Raw genomic sequence first — 22,152 nt, 5'->3', positions numbered from 1 at the left:
CTGGGCCACCCAGGCTTGGAAGATGCAAGCCCGCCCCCTGGTGGTCACATGTCATAACCACAGCCCAACAACCCACCTCCACTTCCCCGGGCCTCCAGGCCAACGGGGGCCAGGACAGCACTGGCCAGAGGGGGACCCGGCAGCCACGGTCACCTGGCTCTGAAGGCCTCACATGCCCGGGGGGAAAGGGAGATGCCAGTTCTACAAGAGCAAAGAAGCATGGAAATGTGACACGCATGCACACCTGCAAGCCAAGCTCTGCCTTTTATTCGGGCTTTAGAAATAAGCATACGGGTCAGTGAGGTCAAATAACCCACTCACGGCCATTCAGCCTGTAAGCATCACTCCTGGGCCAAGTCACGTCCACCTGGCGCTAGGCTCCCGCCTCAATCAAATGAGGCGACCGGACTGCACCGTGGCTGTTAACTACCACTGCACATCAGAGCTGCCCAGGGAGTCTTAAAAGTACCTGTTGGTGTCCCTGACCCAGATCTACTGTATCTGAATCCCTGGGTGTAGGATGGGAATGTCTCCAGCGTGTCTCTACACTGCCAACTGGAAACCAGAGAGCAGGACAGTCATCTCCTGGAGGCCAGGGATGCGCTTAATCCGTGTCTGAATCCCATAGTACTGGCCCATAAAAGGTAGTTAATATTACTTGTGAAATGAAAGAATGAACACATGAGTGGATAACTAAATGATTCTGAGGTCCCCTCCAGCTGTGACAGCCTACATATGTGACTCCTGCACCTGCTCAGTGTGCTACATACACGCCCACAGACATGCACACGCACACAGACATGCACGCACACATGGCAAGGGGGATGCGGCCTGCCACCCTGCGGGTGGCCCCAGCTGCCCGGAACTGGCTGACCCTCCCCTGCCCCTACACTCGAACACACCTCCTTCTTTGTTGGCATTTATTGTGCACGCTTTGGGTGTGTGGCCCAGCCCTGGGCCCTGGCCAGACACCCGTCGTGGCCCCCAAGTGCCAGCCCCACCTGGTGGAGTTCCAGGCTGCTTGCAAGCATGAAGGGGAGGACAGGGCCGGCAGGAAGGCCGGAGGCGCCGTGCGTCAGCCAGCAGGCGGGCAGTGGAGAGGCCCCTCTTGGCGGGCCGCCTGCTCACACACTTGGCTGAACAGAGACAATGGTGGCTGCCCCTGCAGCCCAGCCTCCTTCCCACAGGCAGAGCCTCAGGTCCGCGAGTGCCCGGAACCTCCCCCAGAGAACAGCCCAGCTGGGAGCCAGCCCGATGGAGCACAAGGGGACTTCCCAGGCAGAGTGGCAAAGGCCCCTGGGAGCAGGCTGGTACAGGGGAGGGGACTGGGAGGGTCCTGGAGCCCCTCGGGCATGTAGCTTTCAGGGAAGGGAGCCAGGCCTCCGCCCCCGCCCCCCAACTCTCCAGAGCCCCCAGCGGATGCAGACGTGTCACCACTTCTTACCCTCAGCCTCCCTAGGGTCTGAACCCGGAGAGAACTCCTTCCCTGCTCTGGGGAGGCAAAGGCCCCTCGTGCCAGGGCTCTCCACCGAGCTCTGGAGGCCGCCACCCCTTCCGGCCCTCACTGACCGCCATCGGCTCTGCTCTGATGATCAGCAATTGGCCGTGCAAGGCAGGGCCTCTCTCGTTTGCCCACTGCAAGTGGGTGATGTGTGGGAGAGGAGACAAAGGCAGGGGCCCCAGGGTCAGCCTCACTGAGCCCCTGAACTCGCCGCATCCCTGCCCCTACCCAGAAGGCTGTCCCCCCAGTGGGCGGGGCCTGGCTGGGGTCTCCCAGGGCCTCTCCCAGCAGGCCACCTGATTCCCAGAACAAGACCACCCTCAGGGCTGTGGCTCCCCTAGCTTGTCTGCCCAGAGGGATCTGCTGCCCCGGCCTCTGTCCCAGAGGCCGGGGGTCCCCGAGCACTGTGACTCTCAAATAAGCACCAAGCTGCCCGCAGGCCTGGGAAAGGTGTCCGCTGTGGCTTCTGAAGGGATGGAGGGTGACATGGGATGAGCTGCGGGAGCGGAGCCAAATTCCTGACCTCCTATCGCCCTCGGGAGCAGCCAGGGGCGGGGGCAGCAGTATTGGGAAAACTCCTGTGTACGAGGGACCACAGGGGAGCAAGGCTATCCTTCAGCGGGGGAGGGGCAGGGCCTCATCACCATCATGCACCCGCTGAGACAAGGCTCTTCCTCGGGGCTTCATCCCACATCCACCCCGGGCCGTGGGGGCAGAGTCGGTGAGGGGGCACCCGATTCACAGCGGATTGCGGTTCCGCTTGGGGATGATCTTCCGGTAGGTTCTGCGCTCTGAGATGTTGCGCTTGACCTTGGCCGTGGTGGGGGCCTCATCCACATGCAGGGACGGGCTGGAGTGGGACTTCTTCAGGCTGGGCTTGGACTCCTGTGGGCCTGCAGCCTCCTTCCCCAGCTGTTCCTCCCACAGGTCCAGGTCATCCGACGGGCAGTGCAGACGGGCCACCAGCAGCTGCAGGTAGGTCTCGTAACGGGTTTTCTGCAACACACGGGCCCTGCCGCCTTAGCACCACCCTGGCTCCAGGTCGGGAGGGGGCTGGGATCGTGAGGGACAGACAGCTCACATGTGAATGACGCTATGGCAATAAAGACTCCTGCAGAAAGAGCGCCGGGCCAAAGGCTAGCATCTCCTTGAGCAACCGTATCTGCAGATCCTGCCGTTCCCTGGGTGTTTTATAGTTACACCCGTAAGTCCAGCCCTGGTCTAACAGCCAACACCGTGTAGTGCTGTGACTGGCATCTCTGGAGCACGTTACATCGCTGAGACACTAAAAGATCCGTAACCCACTAGGCCCGAGATCTGTGCAGCACTGCACACAAACAGTGCACATCTGTACTCAACCCTAAGTGAGTCTGCATGGCGTTTTAACAATTGGCATCTGGAGAGTATGACGCTAACTACCCTCATCTGTTTAACACTCCTTGGGCCCCTGTAACTAGCATCCTTCAGATACAGTTCCCAGTTTACCTAGTGCTTTCCCACCCTCCAGCCCGCTGGATCCCCATCCCAGCCCTGGGAGGTCGGGTGGGAGTCACTGCTCTGCTTTGTAAAGAGGGAAGTGAGGCCTAGGGAGGGGTGGGCCTTGCTAAAGGTCCCAGCTGGTCAGAAAGCGGTAGGGAGAGGCTGGAATGCCGCGTGCAGAGCTGGGTCCTATCGGCCACACGCCGGGGCCTCTGGGAAGTGGCGTGCTCACAGCGATGGATGCAGCCAGCGCGCCAAATGGATAAACCAGAAAGAAAGGGAGAGGGCAGAGCGAGGGCCGGTGGGCACAGCCAGGAGGTGACACTGACGCTCCCTTCTCCCCTCTTTGCCCCTGGGTGGCCTCTGACCCCCTCTGTTCCCACACTGCCCCTCGCCTACCCTCCTCCTGAATTTGGGTGCAGGGTGCGTGCTGGGTGGGAAAAAATATTTCAGCATCGATCACAGAGCTAATAAAGGTCATTCCTTAGTTACGACCATACACGAGGCACGGATGTAACTGGAGTCTCTTGAAAATGTATCAGGTTTGGACAAGTCGCTTAATCTCTCTGTGCCTCAGTTTCCTCATCTGTAAAATGAGGATTACCGCCCCTACCCCCAGAGTAGTTAGATAATAAGATAATCCATGCAATGCGAGCTTCAGAAATACTGCCTATTATTATTATTAGGTAGGTATTAGGAGAAATAATTCTCTTACAATATAGATTTCCCTTCAGTGTAGGAAAAGCCAAATATACTCTTGGGAGCAAAGACATGTATGAAAGTAACATTCCCTAAGAGTGTTTCCAGACAAGCAGCTGCTATGTGCCCCCAGGACAAGAGGAGAAGCGGCCCGAGTGCACACGGACACACACAACTTGCGCACGCGTGTGCACACACTCGTGTGCAGACAGCGCACACAGCACCCCGTGTTCTCACAGGAGCACCTCCCCCTGCCCTGAGCCAAGGCTGCAGGGACAGCCACGGCCACGAGAGGGCGGCAGAGGGTCCAGGCGGAAGGTGAGGCGCGGGCACCTTACCTCGTACTCCAGGTACTCCTTCCGCAAGCGGTAGTCCTCCAGCTCTCGGCTGCGGCCCCGCCGCTCCGGTAAGTTTCTCTGCAGGTCCAGCAGGTCGTCGGAGGCAGCATCCAGGCAGCTCTCGTGGGATCGATGCTGCTCCTCCTGGGAGCGGGAGACAGTGGGGGAAGCTGCTCGGAGCCCTCCCACTCCGTTCCAGGCCCAGGTGGGCAGCCCAAGAATCTCCCCCACACCCCCGCCCCACGCCTCCGTTCCTGGGCTCAGGTGTACACCTCGATCCCGGGCCTAGGTGTCCAGCCCATCCCTCCCCTCCCCCCCCAACTTTTCCTAGGCCAGCTGCACAGCCTCTCATCTCCTTCCTAGTCCTCCGGGGTGCTCCCCCCTCCCGCGCGGCATCCCGCCCCTCCCCCGGGCCGTACCAGAGAGCTCTGGGCGGGGCCCACGGGCAGGATGGGCCGGACGAATTTGCGCTGGGAGCCCACCGCTGCGGGGAAGGGCGGCGCCGAGTGCGTGGCGGCGGCCAGGTTGATGCGTGCCATCCAGGAAGTCATCTCCTGGGCAGTGCTGCAGGGAGAGGTGGCCGTCTGTCCCCAGGACCACAGAGGCCGGTGCTATCACCTATCCCCGCCCTCAGCCTCCCGTGGTTTGCACAGCAGCCCGGCAGCTCAGGACTCAGAGCCGACAAAAGCCAGAGAAGTCCTGCCACTGGCCGAGGTGGTTGACCCCCGCTTGTGGTTTTTCTCAGCAGACAAAGAGGCAAATCTGGGAAGGCAATAGAGTTTATATCAAATGCCAAAAAATGATCGAGTGTTCGTGACTTCCTGGAATCCTCTGTTTGGAACTGAGAGGCTCAGTCGGACTTTCGGGGAAGAGGTGGTGCAGTGGCGAAGTGGGCCAAGGGCAGGGGACGGAAGCAGGAAGCCCCGGCTTCCAGCTGTAGCCGGACCCCGGCCAGCAGCCCATCTCAGGTGGACTGGTCAGGATGGCACCTCCCCCCCAGGGTGGGGCCGGTAGCCGTCAGAGGATGAGAGGGGGTCAGGGAGGAAAGCTGGGGCCTTGCCGCTTGCCTGTTCCCCCCCGAAACTCACGGTGCCTGGAAGAGGTAGAGGCGCCAGTCGGCCGTGCGCAGCTGGAAGACGTGCGGCTTCTTGGTGTAGTGGGTGGCGGGAGTGGCCAGCGAGTGGTGCACCCCTACCGGTTCGTCCACCATCTGCCCCAGCAAGCTCTCCCCCTCAAGGCCGTGGTCCTCTCCCTGCCACAGGGCACACGGGCTCAGAAAAGAGGTCTGCATCAGCTGCTCATCGTCCGTGCTGCCCATCGCGGGTGCAGACGCCCCTCCTACCTTCAGGAAGTAGAGGACCATCCCTCGCAAGACCGTGTGGAGCATCTTCCAGCCGCGCTTGCCCCACGGCGCTGCCCCAGGAGCAGAACACAAAGGTGGGTGTGGTGGCCGCCCCTCTGGACCCTCAGACACACACTGTCCCCCCGCTTCCCCTCCACCAACTCCAGTCCCTCCCCAGGGTGTAGAGCGACATGCCCGAGCACAACAAAACACAACCGATCACACAAACAGGCAGTACCGTGTCTCACACGTGGGCAATCACTCGCAGACACCAAAACAGAGCTATTTACAAACAACCACAAAAGCCGACGCTCATACAGACCATCCTGACTCCAAACGCGCCCCCGCCCCGCCCACAAGCACAGCTCTTCTCAGACATCATTCTGGTCCCATCCAGAGAGGCCCAGGGGCTCAGATGCTAGGGCAGAAGGCCGGCCTCCTCACGGTCACTTCCTGCCCTTGCTCATGTGGCTTCTCACAGCCAAATGCCAGTTCCCTGGCGGGTCACCGTACCCCAGCCCATCTGGGATCCCATTCCCGCTCTGGTCACGTGGCTGCCCGGCTCCAGAGCCGTCAACGGTCTGCAGGATGAGGCCCAATGCACCTCACGCCATCCTCTTTCACACGCCCCGTGCTCTTTTCTTGGTGGGGATCCCTCTGCCCAACTACAAAGAATCAGACCCTCTTTTCCTCCAAGGTTCAGCTCAGAGACCATTGTGTCCCAGAAGCCTTAACTATCCTGTCCCCCACGTTCCACCCCAAAACAAAACCAGAAACCTTGCCCTCCTGCACACGCCATACTCGATGGAGGCCTCCCTACACCACGCAGCTCTTTCTTCCTTTTATACCAGACACTGGTGTGCTTGTTTAATTCCCACCATAGCACAGGGGTTCGGGGGTGGGGGGTCCCTAGGTCTATCTTGTCTCTGCACCCCTCCCCCACCCCCAGCACATGACACAGACCCCGGTTCACGGTCAGCACTGAGGAAGGAACATGGGCTGCCTGTCCTCCGCCCGTGCCGTCTCTCTGTACGGTGTCCCTGAGCACAGCACTTGCACACACACCCCGTTCACGGGCAGACAGATGCCCCCGCGTGGCAGCAGGCAGACACTCACTCTTCTTGCCGTCCGCATCCTGATGCATCTTCCGAGCCAGGATGCCCTGCTTGTAGGTGGGCGCCGTGGGGTCCTGGACCAGCTGGAGGAAGGGGTTGCTCATCTTGCCAGCCATGGGAGACGGCTGGGCCTTCTCGGGCCTGGCTGCGTCTTCTTCATCCCTGGACATCAGAGAATCAGGCTGGGGATGCTGACTGGCCAGAGGCCATCAGGAGGTGCCCACCACCACCTCAGGACCCCCATCCTCTCTCTCCTGCTGGGAAGCCACACCTCAGGACCCCCCCCCCCCCGCCACCGGAGAAGTCCTCCTCCAAAGGCAACCCATCACTCCCTACCATCCCCATACCCTCGCCACCTCTGGCTCCTCAGGTGTTCTCTGGCCCACTGCCCCGCCTCTGGCTCCACCCACATAGAGGGGAGCCCTGTCCAGGGGCCCAAGTTCTCCAACTCGGGTGGGTGGGTGGAGGGAGGGCAGGGGAGAGGGAGGGGAAGCAAGGTGAGTCTCACTTACACGGCCCACTCGAGCTTCTCACTTCGGATAGACCAGTAGAGGGCCTGGAACAGAAACATACAGGTGGGCCCGGGAGCCTCGGGCCGTGGGGTGCACATTCTGTCTGGCAGAGGTAGGACAGGCATGCTGCAGCCTGCTGCCTCCACCCCGATGTAGCTGCCCTTCTGCCCCGAGCAGGAAGCAGCCCATGCATCCGCGCATCCATGCACACATGCAGCAATGTACGGGGCATGTGCCGAGCACTGTGCTGGGAGCTAGAGACACAAGGATGATCAAAGCGATCCTCGTCCTTACTTGAGCTTAGCGAGGCCTGAACCAGTTCCCTTGAAGGGGAAACGAATCACCCACATACCATCCTGCCCAGAGGGATCTGACACAATAGGAACAGCTGACGACCGGGGCAGTCAGTGTACGGCGAGTGAATGAATAAACGAGGTGCTGTGACTTTGAAATGATATGACCAAGAGTCCTCATATCAATGTGGCTGGCTGGCTTCTGTAGCCCTGGCCACGCCTAGTGGGGCACCGGGTACCTAGTAAGTGTTCAATTAATGTTCACTGACTAGACAAGAGAATAAATGCTCTAACTGCTTAGGAAGGCCAAGGAGTGAACTGAATCCAAACCCTGGAACCTCTGGCCCCCGAATCCTAGCTCTAGACTTTTACTACTTGAAGCTCTGCCCTGAGAACCAAAACCCCAGGCCTTCCCAGGCCTAAGGATCACCCAGAAGCATGACAGAACATTGTAGGGGCCCAGCCTGAGATTCTGATTCAGTAGGTCCAGGGCGGGGGGGGGGGGCCTGTGAATTCACACAAGCTAATAAGTTCCAAGGTGACGCTGATACGGCTGGCCCGGGACCCACACTTTTCGTTCCCTTCAGTAAGGAAGGCCTGTCCTCTCCAGGATGTTTCGGCAAAGCCAGGCGTGAGCTCACGTTGCCCTTGGGACAGAGAGCTAAGGCTCCGGGCCCCTGAGCAGCCCCCGTGCCGTACCTTGAGCAGTTCCTTGGGGAAGTTCCCGCCGTCCCGCAGGCCGTTCAAGTTGGTGATGAATTCCTGGCAGCTCATGCTCTTCCCAATGTTCTGTGGCCACGTGGACAGGGGCGTCGCTGGCACACATGCCCGACCCCAACAGAAAGACCCCCGGCCGGCTACTCCGAACCTTCCCCAGGTCCCCAGGGCCCTCCCTGACCCCATCCCAGGCCTCGGTTCCCCTTTTCCAGGAACCCCAGGCTCTCACCTGTCCGTGCAGGTCCGTGTTAAGCAGCATGACGGCACAGGTCAAGGTGTGCACGCAGTCTGCCCCCCAGAGAGAAAGCTCGTTGGAACCGGGACTCCTGCATTTCCTCTGCCCACCCTGGGCAGGGTGACCCCCAAATGCTTCTGGGCCCCCAGAGCCCCCCAAACACACTCCCACCAGCCACCACCCAGTGAACCCCCAAGCAGACTGGGGACACTTCCCTGCCATCCTTCTGCCCGGTCCCCCCAAAGGGCCGGCGTCTCCCTACCTACTGAGGAGAAGAGCCCAGGGTTGCAGTGATAGAAGCGCTTGGAGAACTGGTAGAGGATCCGCTCTCGTTCCTGGGTCTCCCCACTGAGCACCAGGGCGTGGAGGAAGCCCCTGGAAGGAGGGCCAGAGTCCAGGCAGAGCCCAGCAGCCCCAGAGCTCAGGGCCAATCAGATTCCAGCCCTGCCGGTGGTGCCACTGTCCCCCACCAGCCCTCCCTCCTCCCCAGAGAAGGCCCCCAGCTCTTACCGGAGCGCACGGTCCAGGCTCTGGCCTCCAAACTGGAAGAAGGACAGGTACTTCTCAGCCACCGTCCTGCTGAAGTCGTTGCTGTGGAGGGAAAGTGGGGATGAAGCCTGCTTTGGGGTTCTGGACTGGGGGCCTGCACATATCCTGGGGCCTGATGGGGACTGGGGGGGGGTGAGATCAAGGGAAAGGCACAGCCAGGCTGGACCCTAGTTCCCAAGAGGGCACTGGCACCCATCCGACGCTGAGTGGGAGGGACATGGGTTTGGGGTGGGGGAGGCAAGTCGCCGGGTCCGGCGGCTCTAAGCAGGGGTCGAGGGCGACACGAATGTGACTAAGAGGAAGAGGCAGGCATGGCAAGGGTCTGGGGGGCAAAGGGGTGAGGGGTGCAGTGGACGGGACAGGAATGAAGGCTTGAGAGGTCAGCGGTCGGGCTGGGGCCGACACGGGAGGGCAGGGAGCCCACTGGCTGCTTCCCTTCCTGACTCGACCTCGGCCTTGCTCAGGTTCAAAGCCCCTTACTTCTTCTGCAGGTAAGCGGCCACTTCGGACTTCCGGAAGCCCTCCAGGCGATAGAGGCGGGAGGCCAAGTTCCAGGCCACCTTGTCGGTCCTGACGCCATTCTCCACCTTGCCTCCAGCTGGCGGCCTTTGGCCTTCCTCTGGGGGCTGCGCGTGGGGCATGGGGCTCTCAGGAAGCCTGCGAAAGTCCATCAGTGACCTCAGACTCCCACTTGGGATGGACACAGAGGGGCTCGGGGTCAAGCATCCTTGAGGTCAGTCATAGGGGCGGGTGTGCTCAGAAGTCCACGCCCAGAGCTCAGGGCAGGAGCTGGAGCTCCAGGGCCTCGTGTGGCCGGGGAAGAGCCGGACCAGGGCCTCCCCCAGGGAAGAGGCAGGGTCACAGCCTGCCTGGCCTGACCTGGGCGCCCGGAGGGCCCAGAGAGGGCAGTATTCACACGAAGCTAGCAAGGGCTGGAGCGGAGCTCGGTACCAGCACTTCCTAAGGTAAACCACAGGGATGTCCTGAGCCGAGTTCACCTCAGGTGGCAGGTGCAGCCCTTTGAAGACCCCAGTGGTGTTTAGTCCGTCCCAAGGAGGGGTGGGAATACCTCCCCGAAGGTCAGCAGCCACTTGTGTCCCTCACCTGTCCCGTCCACCCCATCATGCCTCCTTGCCGCCCTTCCCCTCCCCCAGCTCCAGCCTCCAGCCTCCACCCCTAGATCTGGAGCCAAAGAAGGTGCAAGGATGAAGCAAGAACGGAAGGCGAGACCACCTTTAGGGACGGTGACAGCTGGGGTTGCCACAGGTGGTTTCCATCCCCTGCCTTCCTGTAACGGCAGCCCTGTGGTACAGGAGGGGGCCTTCCAGCAGGGGCTTTGGATGGTGCCCTGCAGAGGTTGCACAGGCCCCAGTAAGCCTCACGGTAGACTCGGAGAGCACTCAGAATCCCAGAAGCCACCCAGCACCATCTCTATCTGACTCCTGCGTTTTCCCTGCAACATTGCAACCAGGTATTGGGGTTTCCTCATTAGTGGACTAGCCGTCATCCAGGTTACTGCAGTTAGGGAGTCATACAGATACGAAAACGTATCACGGTATGAAAATGTTCACCGACCGACTGCCCACTTATAAAATGCAGCTGCACTTGACGGCCCTTTCCCCTTAACACAAATGTACGTCTCTGCCCCCAACTGGGTCAGCGTCTTTGCTGGTAACTTCTCACTGCTTCCTGAGGCTCATCCACATCCAACAAGGCAGGGCAAACATAATGGAAACCAACTGAAAAGTGAAATTACAAATCTTGCCAGAAAGGATTTTGTGAAGGCCGTGAAAGTGATGCTGGAAGATTCCAGGGATCACCTGGGAAGCCACTGACAAGTGAGGAACGGGAAGAGTTAGTTCAGTGAACAACCGAAGAGGAGAAAATAACAATAATGACGCACTTGTCACATCTAAAGAGAGCTACTTAGATTATCAGCTGACAAAGCCCTCAAATACTTCTACAAAAATGACCTAGTCAGGGCTTCCCTGGTGGCGCAGTGGTTGAGAATCTGCCTGCTAATGCAGGGGACACGGGTTCGAGCCCTGGTCTGGGAAGATCCCACATGCCACGGAGCAACTAAGCCCGTGCGCCACAACTACTGAGCCTGCGCATCTGGAGCCCGTGCTCCGCAACAAGAGAGGCCGCGATAGTGAGAGGCCCGCGTACCGTGATGAAGAGTGGCCCCCACTTGCCACAGCTGGAGAAAGCCCTCGCACAGAAACGAAGCCCCAACACAGCAAAAATAAATAAATTAATTAATTAACTCCTACCCCCAACATCTAAAAAAAAAAAAAAAAATGACCTAGTCAGGGAGTGTTGTTACTAAAATAATACCTAGATGGGAAGGCACTTTGAGGAAAAAAACCCCACAGGGCAAATATAAATTGGTATGGAATTGTATACTTTAAATGGATGGATTGTATAGTATGTGAATTATATCTTAATAAAGCTGATATAAAAAAATAAAATAAAATAGGACTTCCCTGGTGGTCCAGTGGTTAAGACTCCACACTTCCACTGCAGGTAGCATAGGTTCGATCCCTGGTTGGGGAAGTTCCGCATGCCACCTCAGTGCGGCCGACAATAAAACAATAAAATAAAATGATAAATTAAATAGACCCTTATGACCTCACTGTGAAAGTTAAGGATGAATGGAAGACATCTCATTGGGCCACCCAATTAGGCCAGGAGAATTAATCTCCTACAATGTATTAACTATAAGATTAAATAAATTTACTTATGTGATATTTAGTGCCATTTACCAAGAAAAGCATCAATTAAACCTTTTTGCATTATTTACTATGAAAGTATGGTTCTCATTTTCGGTGGATTTACTTTTATTTGGGGTTGAATTAACTTTAATTTTGGGTATCAGGAAGCCTCTCTTTTTAGACACCGAGAGACTCTTCTGATGAGCTGGAACTTCTTCAGGGACAGTGTAGCTTTCCAGCTGCAGAAGAGGCTTCTTTGGTTTCTTTGGTTTCTGGCACTGCCTGGGCTTCACCATCACCCGATGACTTCGAGATGGGAGTGGAGTTAATCTTCCAGTTAGTCCAACACTAGGTCCACGACCTGAACCATCACTAGTGTCCCCTGGTCTCTTTCATATGACCCCTATTTGGCCAACAAAACCCCTTCCCCACGTAGAGATCCTAGGGGCTGACAGCCTTCATGCAGCATCCTTGGGGCAGGTGGACATCTAGGATGGTTTCCAGTTGGACTATTCCTACCCCTGGTCACAGTTCTAGGGTTACTTAGTCCTGCTATGGACCCCAAGATCCACCATTCCTTTGGTCCCAGTCAAACCTCTCCTTGCTGCTCCAGCTTCCCCTGAGATCCGAGTCAGCGCCCTGGGCCTCCCAGACACATCCTCAAATTCAAAGCGGCATGTAATCCCCACATCACAAGCTCTGACATTCCCTCTCCCCAGACCTGCCTAGCATGGCCCCCATTTTTCTGGGCACATGGCCTTGGTCAGGTCAGGTTCGCTGCACACACCCCTGGTCCTCTCCCGGTGTCCAGCCGTGGACACGTCTCCCTGGCTCTGCCTCGACACATTCAAGTCCTGCCCCACGTGGATGACTGTCTGCTCTTTGGTTTCTTGTGCTACCAGACCCTCCAGTCACATAATCCTGGCTTAACAGATATTAGTATGTTAAGTCCCAATGTGCTTTTCTCACGTCACCTGACTCCAGTCAGAATGACCATCAACCAAAAGTGTACATATAGTAAATGCTGGAGAGGGTGTGGAGAAAAAGGAGCCCTCCTACACACTGTAGTGGGAATGTGAATTGGTGCAGCCACTATGGAGAACAGTATGGAGGGTCCTTAAAACACTAGAGTTACCATATGATCCAGCAATACCACTCCTGGGCATAGACCCAGAGAAAACTATAATTTGAAAAGACACGTGCGCCCCAATGTTCACTGCAGCACTATTTACAATAGCCAAGACATGAAAACAACGTAAATGTCCATCAACAGGTGAGTAGATAAAGAAGATGTGGTATGTATGTGTACACACACACACACACACACACACACACACACACACTGGAATATTACTCAGCCATAAAAAAGAATGAAATAATGCCATGTACAGCAATACGGATGGACCTAGAGATTATCGTACTAAGTGAAGTAAGCCAGACAGAGAAAGACAGATATCATATGACATCACTTATATGTGGAATCTTAAAAAAAAAAGGATACAAATGAATTTATTTACAAAACAGAAATAGACCCACAGACATAGAAAACAAACTTATGGTTACCAAAGGGGAAAGGGTTGGGGGGGCAGGGAGAGATAAATTAGGAGTTTGGGATGAACAGATACACACTACTATATATAAAATAGATAAACAAGGACCTACTGTATAGCACAGGGAACTCTACTCAATATTTTGTAAGGACCTATATGGGAAGAGAATCATACCGGGTATTCTTAAATGCCTGCATCATTAGAGGCAGAGGGTGGCTAGAACGACACTCACCCTTCTGTAGAGGTCAAGAGAACGTCGGGCTGCCTGGCTCCAGCCTCGGCAGTCCCGGCTGGGCCTTCACTCTTTACTTCCTTCCCTGGGCTTGGGGCCTCTCCTGCCTTCTCTTTCTCCAGGGAAGTTGGCTCTGCCCCATCCGTCTCCAGGAATGAAGGGCTTGAAGTATCTAGCATCCACGTGGGAAGAACGCTGCCCGGGTGGTGGCTCCAGAGCTGCGGGCTGCCTTCCTGGGAGGACAGGGGGCTGGGCCGGGGGCTGGGGCCTCTGGCCTCAGACTCAGGGCTGCTCGGCTCCGACGAAGAGGCTGGGCTCCCCCGGGGGCCAGGGGACACGGCGCAGGGAGCAGACTCCTGGGCACACTCTACATGCCTGTCACCTGAGGAAGAGTGTAGAGGGAAGCTGGCACGGGACGAGGGGTAGGCTGAGGGCCAAGGGGCAGAGCCAGGGAACAGCCTGGGCTGCCACCCCCAGCAGCTCCCCCGTCCCAGGGCTCCTCCCTGGAGCGGCACATTCTGTCCCCTGTCGGGCAGTGACACACCACACATAGGGGCAGCGGGCAGACGACTCCCAGAACTTCAGCCCCAAGGCAACCGGGGTTTCAGGGCTTGCTAAACCACTGAGACCCAGGCATCCAAACGGCTGGGACTTTTGTACATTTCTTCATTTACTCTATGAGATGAGTATTTTAAAACCCATCGTACTGATGGAGCCACAGAGGCAGAAGCAGGATTTAAGCCCAAGTCTGTCTGGCTCCAACACAAAACAAGGGGACTCCTTAATGACACCCCTGGGGAAGGCCCTCTGTCCCCACTCCAGATTCCAAAGCCTCCAACCACCCAATTTCCCAGACCCCATATTGGATCTCACCTCTGTCCTGGGGGCAAAGAGGCCCCTGGGGCCAGGAAGGAACCTCCTTGGTCTGCCAGCCCTCGTGACTTGGCAGAGCCTGTTGAGAGAGACACAGACGCATCTGTGAGCCCCGGAGGCACTGAGAGGTGAAGGGGGCAGTGAAGGCATGGGGGAGGAGAGGGAGGGAAGAGGGACCATGAGTATACAGGGCCCTCCCCCCTCCCTGCTGTCCTCCCACCCAGACCTCACACCCTGGTCTGGGCCTCAGTTCAGAAGTGGCACCCCAGATGGGACCCACATCCTAGGGGTGCTGGTGCTGGGCCCTGGAAATCACTGGCTTCATGTTCCTTCTTTACAGATGGAAAAGTTGAGGCCCAGAGAGGGGAAGTGACTTGCCCAAGGTTGCACAGGATACGTGGCAGGGCTGGCATCAGATCCCACACGTTCTGTTTCCCAGGTCAATGCTTTGTCCACACAGGATGCTGCAGACGGGGCAGGGGCAAGACTGTCTCCCAGAGGGGTCTAGGGAAGCAAAGGAGAAGAGAGAGGTTTGCCCAAGGGAAACTGCTCCCAGGGCCTTCCCGACACCCTTCCAGCCTTGGGGCCTCATCTGACTTCTAGTCTTCTCTGCTCTGTCTGCTCAGATGGCCCTGTCTCATGTAGCATCTGCCCAAGGAGGGGCTGTGCTGTAGAGAGCGGGACAGCCCCCAGGCACTGGGCTGGGCCCTGTCATCCCAGATGAGCGCAAACGGCCGGCTCCCAGGACAGGGCTCCCAGGCCTCCCTCTGAGGACTCCAGGGGCCCTAGAGCAACCAGGCCCCAGAATGCACATCACAGGACACAGGCACAGCTGCCCTGCACAGGGACCCCAGCCTGTGGGTGCAGGGGCCTGGGCAGTGTCAGCAGCTCCTCTGATCTCGGGGTCAGCTGAGAGCTGCTCTGGTTATGAGCTCTTCCCCGTTGCTCTCTGGGACCACAGATTAGAAAGTTACAGCCCTGCTCTGCCATGTTGAGTTTCCTTATCTCTTAAGCAGAGGCCTCCCTGGGAAAAATGTGCTCACATAACTTGTCCCTACAACTTGTGCCAGTTGATACCAAGACCTCTGCCATCGTCACGTGGGCCTGATCGGGTGACACTGGATGCACTGACTCACGTGAGCTAAAAGTAACAAAATGCTGAAATCTCTCCCCAGAAGAGAGGACTCTTAAAGCAGACATCTCCCCACCAGGGGCAGAGGCCACCCCAGCAGGCTGACCGCTGCCCTGTTACAGTCGGGAATGTCTTCAAGGTGGGAGGGGGAGAGCCCGAGGTTGGCCTGGAACACGTGGCAACCGGAGGAGCTGTTTGTTCTCCAAATGTGCCCACATGCAGCCCCTTGGAGCTGGCGAGATGGGAGACATCTGTGCCTTAACGTTAATTGCCATCATGTTCAGTTGACAGGATGGCGCCCGTAAAATTCCCTCTAATGCTGAAGGCCACACTGGGCCTGCCTTTCTGCGCTATTGCTCCGGGATCCCCAAAGGCCCCAGCACCTGGGAAGAGAGTTCTGGGCCTGGTGACCACAGAGGAAGGCCCTTCCTTCCGTGTCCCCATGCACAGCCTGGGGTTGGTTCCCAGGGCTCTGCTCACCTCGCTCTCCTCCTGGCCGGGAGGTGCTGCCCCCTCGGTGGTGCCCACCACAGCCCAGGAGGAGGAGTGCAGCCTGCAGGTGGGCACAGGGAATGGCGGTGTGGTGTGCCCGCTGGGATCCACTGCGCTGTCCCCCAGATCCGGCTCCCTGCCCAGCTCCCACGGCACACTGCCTCCTGGGGATGAGGGCTCCAGGGTCTGCGGGCTCTGGGGCCCAGTCCTCACATCTGCACAGGGATCAGAGAACCCCCAGGAAAAGCGCGCTTCAGACACACTGGGGGCCGAGGAAGGGCTCTCCAGGAAGAGGGGGTTGTCAAAGAATATGCTCTCCTCCTCGGGACCCCACTCCGGGGATGAGTCTGGCGCACCCTCCCTTGGCCATGCCAGCTTCCGGTTCTCCCCTTCAGGCCCGTTGCTATCTTCCCCCGAGGCCCCGTGCACGTCCACGGGTGGGCTGGGGTGGAGGCCTGAGTCCCGGGGTCCCACCGGGCTGGAGGGGAAAGCGGGGAGGTCGGGAGACGCCGTGGGGAGGCAGCATCTCAGCTCAGCTCTGATCCCTTCCGTCTTCTCTAGCTCCTCCTGAAGGTCCAGGACGCACATCTGGGCTTGCAGGATGCCTGCCCAGAACACCACCTGGGTGGACGTGCTCTGGCTCTGCCTTGGGCTCCCCAGAGGATGGCTGTCCCGGGGTGACCCGGGGGATGCTGCTTTCTGCCCTGCCCCCTCCTGGGAAGAGCCGCTCCCCGGGTGCGCGGGCTCTGGGCTGGAGCCCCTGGGATGAACATCTCGCCTCGTGGAATCAGGAGGGTCAGAGGCCCAGGTCTGCTCCCCGCAAGGTCTGAGAGGGCCAGGGAGGCCGCGTGTCTGCCTCAGGTGTGCTCCTGGGTGGAGCTGCATGTGGTCCCCCAAACAGACGTCGAGAAATTCCATGGGTTTGGGGTGTTCACAGAGTCCGTCGTCACCCATCCTCCACAGAGTACAAGCTGCACAGGAGTCCCCAGAAGCATCCGCCTTCACAAGCCCATTGTGTTGATTAGAGGGATCGCCGGCCAGGGGGGTGACTGGGACCCCACATCTACCCTGGAAGTACCCAAAGCAGAGGCAGGTTAGCGCTGGGCTCTCAGCCCCTGGAAGCACACGTCCAGTGAGTTACACGTGGTTTCGAGCGCCTGCCACATCCATAGTCCAGGCCAAGGGCCGCTGCCCTCCGCAGCCCTGCGGGGGTGAGAAGTGTGCCATACACGCTGTCTGACCCACAACTGCAACTGCTCGCACCTGCCCCAAAGACACTCGTCTGGGGGCTGAGGGTGGCCCGAGTGGCTGAGCTGAAAGAGATGAACTGGGCAAGCCAGACCCTTCTTTGGGGAACCTGGATTGGAGAATGTCAAGGCTAAGATGGTTGGTAGCAGGAGCAGAAGGTGGAAATGTCTCAAAATAGTGGGAAAGGGGGGAGGGGGAGGGGGGAGGGGAAGTAAAAATAAAAGAAAAAAAATAGCAGGAAAGTAGCAGCAAACCAAAAAAAGGACGGGGAAACCAATGTACGTGGGAGCCAAACAGACCTGGACTAGAGGTGAGGGGAATGGGACAGACACGAGGGAGAAGCAGGGAGCCAGGAATGAAGGGCCACAGCTGGTCTTGTTTCCACCTCCCACGGCTCCTGTCTTTGGGGGCCTGCATCCTTACCACGCTCACTGGCCGGTTCTCAGTTACAGCCATGCAGCCTGGCTCAGGAGGAAGCTCAGCCTGGGCGGCTGCAGGAGGATGTTTCAGCCCACGGGGCAGACCTGCCGCACAGGGAGGAGCCTGCTGCCTTCTGGGGAGCGGGAAGCTGGGGCTGCCCCACACCTGCTCAGAGCTGCCCGGTGCATCGGCCACACTGGCAGTCTGCACCGGGCCTAATCGGATGCGGCCAAGGAGTCTCATGGGGCATTTTCTAGAAGCGTGCATCTCCATCCCCTGCAGGTGGTGCCCAGGTTACAGGGCTTTCGGGGTGGCCCTGCTTCTTCAGAACAACTGGCTTGTGGACACTGTGAAACTCATAACTCGACCTGTTTTCCCTCGGTACTGGCCCTCAGGAAGTGTAGGTTAAGTCCGCAGGCCCTGTGCACGCATTTCCTGCATTAAGTGCACCCCAGACCATATCACAGCTTTTATTTTCCCTTTGCCTCACTTTCCTCACTCACGTATCTCTATTTTGAGGACTGTGTGTGCGTGTAAGCCATTCTGAAATATTTGGGGGAACCAAAGCACACACACACGTGAACACACACACACGCACACACACACCTGCTCCTGACTTGTAACCATGCGTAACTTCCTGATACTCACCCCCACCTACTTCAGGGCCCACCACGAGACACTCGATCAACGGGAACACTGGGAGACAAAGGCTGGGTGGGGTCCTCCTGTTTAAGGTCACCAAGAAAGCTCCGCCGGGCACTGTTCCTTCTTTCAGGAGGTGCCCGAGAGAAACGAGAAAGGGCCCGCATGAATTTAAGTTTCTAACTCCCCTTGAAAGCATCGTCCCAAAAGTCTCTCAAAGGGTAAGCTGGGACGAAGTGAGAGAGCGGCGTGGACATATATACACTACCAAATATAAAATCGATAGCTAGTGGGAAGCAGCCGCATAGCACAGGGAGATCAGCTCGGGGCTTTGTGACCACCTAGAGGGGTGGGATAGGGAGGGTGGGAGGGAGACGCAAGAGGGAAGAGATATGGGAACATATGTATACATATAGCTGATTCACTTTGTTATAAAGCAGAAACTAACACACCATTGTAAAGCAATTATACTCCAATAAAGATGTTAAAAAAAAAAATCTCTCAAAACCAGAATCCCTTTCTGGGCTTTTACTTCTCCCCCTGTTCCAATCCTCATGTTCTTCACTGTGAGCACAGCAAGAAACTGTAGTTGCTAAAGTGGGGCTTCAGGATTCGGAAGCTTTAGACCCCAGGAAGGGCCCATCTACCACTGAGTTCTCAGCTGGCCTCCCCAATAGACTGGGACTTCGCAAGAGGTGGGGCCGTTTCTTACTTTTAATCTTGTATTTGATGCTCTGAAGCCAATAGATTTGAACTCTGCTCCTCCTATGGGTCTCCAACTCCTTTAGCTCAGCCTCAGTCATCATTCGAGGCTCTTTCTTTCCACCCCAGGGGAGAGCCCTGCTATGGTCCTATCACCAAGAGAGAGGGAGGGAGTGCACCCAGAACCCATTGTCTATACTCGGGCAAGCCCTCTGGATCCAACCTCCCTCCCCAGCCTGCCTGGAGAATGATGAAGTGTGAGAAAGGAGGTGAGACACCCCCCCCACCGCCACCCCACCGCAGGCTTCTCAAGCAACCAGCCCTTAGGGTACAGGAAACTCTGGGAAGGCAGCTCCATTTAGGAGATGGTAGGCAGAGGTGCCGGGAAGCACCTACTTTACAGGCACCTGAACACGAGGCATCTCCACCTCCCTTCCCAGACCCCTTGCCAAGGGGTGCCAAGACCTGGTCTATTTGTGCCTAGCTGGCTCCCCTCTGGAAACACCCCACCCCGCCCTCCCTCCTCCACACATTCTATCCGATGTGTGCCCGCCTTAGGAGCACCACGGCATTCCACCCGAATGACATCAACTCCCCTCCTCTCATTAGTGAATCACTTGACAGGAAAGTTCAAATGCCAATAATGGGAATGGGAAATGGTGGGCAGCGGCTGGTGGAAAGGGTGCCCTGCAATTTTTAACAAGACAGGAGTCCCACACGTCCCTCTTTGCCAATAGGTCCTTATAAATAAATATGTATATGAAACAAAGCGGCCATACAGGTAAATGTTAATGACCATGCTAGACACAAACGACGATTGAATTGGCCTTCCCAGAAGAAATGGGGTCTTCCTCCATGGATTCAAAGGGAAAGAAAAATCAGAGAAGCTGTAGCAGCTTTCCAGAGACCAAAGGAGAAGACAACAGATGTCTGGGGCCTGAGGGGAACTGAAGGACCCAAGGGAGGTGAGGTGGGGACATGGGGGGGAAGCAGGGACAGACAGATCCAGCACGTGGTGGGGAAAGAGGTATGTCTGCACGCCATCCCTCTCTCTCTTATTTCAGAGCATTTACTCCACAGTGTAATCCCTAGTGTGTTAACCCACGTGGTTCTAGCTTGCCTTCCATTCCCAAAATGTAATCACCAAGAAGGAGGTTCTTTGTGCTTCTTGCTACTGCTGTCTCGCTGTGGAAATGGTGACCGACAATCGTTTTAGTGACCGACCAATTGTGTTATACCCACTCCAACGTCAAAGTTCTGGTGGTACATCGTTAGCCTCTAGTTCCAGCGGTTAGAAAGTTGAGGGTTAGTGTTGACTTGAGAAGCTCAGGACCACCCATGAGACACCTGGGGTTACAGAGGCTGGTGGCAGGTGTCCTGGGTCCAGGCAGGCAGACAGATGCACATGGCCTCTCAGTAGAGTTGTCACATTTAGCAAGTAAACAATAGAGGATGCTCAATCCTGGGGACGTATTTATACTGAAAACGGACTCATTATTTATCTGAAATTCAAATTCAGCTCTGCGTTCTGTCTTGTACCTGACAACCCAACCCTATGTCAAGAGTGCCCAACCTACGTCAAGGGCGCCCCGCCCCTGCAGTGTGCCACTCATCCAGCTCACGCTTTGCAGCCCCAGACTCAGTCTTGTGAGCTCAGTTCCACGAGTGAGACACGTGGTGACATCGCCTTCCTACTACTAAGGAAGCAAGGTTCAGAGAGCTTCAGAAATGTGCCCAGGTAGCTCAGCTGGTGGGTGGAGACGCTGGGATCTGAACCCAGGTCTGTAGCTCCCTTAAGCAGCACTCTCTCTTCCCACCCATAAATCAATTCTTTTGGGAATTCATGGATTGAATGAAGCATGAATTTCTTCTGATGCGGAGTCACTTTAATTCACCTGTTTCCCCCACTGTTCAGGGCAGGGCCTGCCTGACTCAGAGATGGCACTCCAGAAATGTTTGTGAAAATAAGAGGAAAGATGGAGAGATGGAGGGATGGATGGGTGGATGGATGGGTGGGTGGATGGATGGGTGGGTGGATGGATGGATGGAAGGGTGGAAGGAGGGATGGAGGGATGGAGGGATGGATGGATGGATGGATGGATGGGTGGATGGGTGGATGGATGGATGGGTGGATGGGTGGGTGGGTGGGTAGGTGGGTGGATGGATGGATGGAAGCATGGAAGGAGGGATGGATGGAAGCGTGGAAGGAGGGATGGAGGGATAGTTGGATGGATAGATGGATGGAGGGGGTGGATGAATAGATGGGTAGGTGGATGGGTGGATGGATCCTCAGAAAGCCCCCTCCTCAACAACCTTACTACAGGACTGGGGAGACTGAGGCTTGGAGAAAGAGACTTAGCCTCATTATGACATGAAGACTTCCCCCTGAGTGCCAGTCTGGCCATGAGCCAATCACACCTTCCTTCCAGGAAGCCCAGAACCCTTAGGGCAGAGCTTTTCCAGAGGTGGCTCCTGCCAGGCCAATCCAGCAGCCAACATGCTCATCTGGGTTCTGGCTCTGAGGCAGTAGCTGGACAGAGAGAAGGAGACATCAGGACCGGTTCAACCACCTTGTCCTGTGCTCTCCCTTCCTCTCTCTCTCTCTCTCTCTCTCTCTCTCTCTCTCTCTCTCTCTCTCTCTCTCACACACACACACACACACACACAGAGGAACTGGGGAGCAGAGCTTAGTTCTCATGTGTCTAGCATCTTCTTGGTTTACCTTTTTTTCACCCTTGATGCTTAGTGATACGGGTTTTGAAATCCCTCGGCCATCTTAACCAGAACAAAGGAGGGAGAAAGTGTCTGCCACAGGCTTCTTAGGTAGGCTTTGTTATCTCTGAAATGAGTAGCCCTTCATTTTTCTAAGCATCGTGATGGCTCAGGAAGAGAAAACTTTTAAGGAAAAGCTCTGGAAGAAGTGTGATGGCTCTTTGGAATCCAAAAAAATGCTCTGAGTCCAGAAGCCAGTGAGAGGAAGTATTAGGGAGGAAGCTGAGGATGGGGCGGGGCGGAGAGAGCCAACGCTGCACCAGGCAGCCCCCAGGGCTCCTGTCTTGAGCGGAGTAACCTCTGCAGGGGATGAGCCTGCATTAGCTGATGGGAGGTAAAGGACACAGAAACCCACGGCTGGGGGACCAGGGGGACATAGTCCCTCCCACCACCACCCGACACCCACCCTGGGCTTCAAGGCAAGGTCTTTTTGTTTGTTTGTTTGTTTGTTTGTTTGTTTTTTGCGAGGGCCTCTCACTGCTGTGGCCTCTCCCTTTGCGGAGCACAGGCTCCAGACGCGCAGGCTCAGCGGCCATGGCTCACGGGCCCAGCCGCTCCGCGGCATGTGGGATCTTCCCGGACCGGGGCACGAACC

The 22,152-nt window shown here is 56.9% G+C and overlaps 1 protein-coding gene across 5 annotated transcripts in view; it reads right to left on the bottom strand.

Annotated features, from left to right (window-relative positions):
- Positions 1-245: 245 nt before the first annotated feature.
- The window catches only part of PSD4 (pleckstrin and Sec7 domain containing 4), a 40,502-nt gene continuing 18,595 nt past the window's right edge, over positions 246-22,152 (bottom strand). For 2 of the 5 annotated variants that reach the window (XM_022599038.3, XM_022599036.3), the window contains exons 2-17: positions 15,762-16,841; positions 14,528-14,653; positions 14,150-14,228; positions 13,277-13,658; positions 9,261-9,437; positions 8,742-8,822; positions 8,494-8,606; positions 8,226-8,284; positions 7,979-8,068; positions 6,987-7,030; positions 6,476-6,636; positions 5,360-5,430; positions 5,106-5,269; positions 4,437-4,581; positions 4,018-4,161; positions 246-2,497 (exon numbers count right to left, since the gene is read on the bottom strand). In XM_022599038.3, the coding sequence (XP_022454746.2) occupies positions 2,240-2,497; positions 4,018-4,161; positions 4,437-4,581; positions 5,106-5,269; positions 5,360-5,430; positions 6,476-6,636; positions 6,987-7,030; positions 7,979-8,068; positions 8,226-8,284; positions 8,494-8,606; positions 8,742-8,822; positions 9,261-9,437; positions 13,277-13,658; positions 14,150-14,228; positions 14,528-14,653; positions 15,762-16,841 (3,174 nt within the window). In that variant the 3' untranslated portion in view covers positions 246-2,239. Of the gene's footprint in view, positions 2,498-4,017; positions 4,162-4,436; positions 4,582-5,105; positions 5,270-5,359; positions 5,431-6,475; positions 6,637-6,986; positions 7,031-7,978; positions 8,069-8,225; positions 8,285-8,493; positions 8,607-8,741; positions 8,823-9,260; positions 9,438-13,276; positions 13,682-14,149; positions 14,229-14,429; positions 14,446-14,527; positions 14,654-15,761; positions 16,842-18,089; positions 19,285-22,152 lie in introns of those variants that run through there. The other 3 variants (XM_022599037.3, XM_089922814.1, XM_089922815.1) reach the window with 3 other exon arrangements.

This window comes from Delphinapterus leucas, chromosome 13 (genome assembly GCF_059928025.1).
Source record: "Delphinapterus leucas isolate spDelLeu-1000000601 "Yukka" chromosome 13, BTC_Dleu_Yukka2, whole genome shotgun sequence".
NCBI classification, from domain to species: domain Eukaryota; kingdom Metazoa; phylum Chordata; class Mammalia; order Artiodactyla; family Monodontidae; genus Delphinapterus; species Delphinapterus leucas.
The sequence above is the reverse complement of the archived record's forward strand: the minus strand, read 5'-3'. Positions and strand labels throughout refer to the sequence as shown.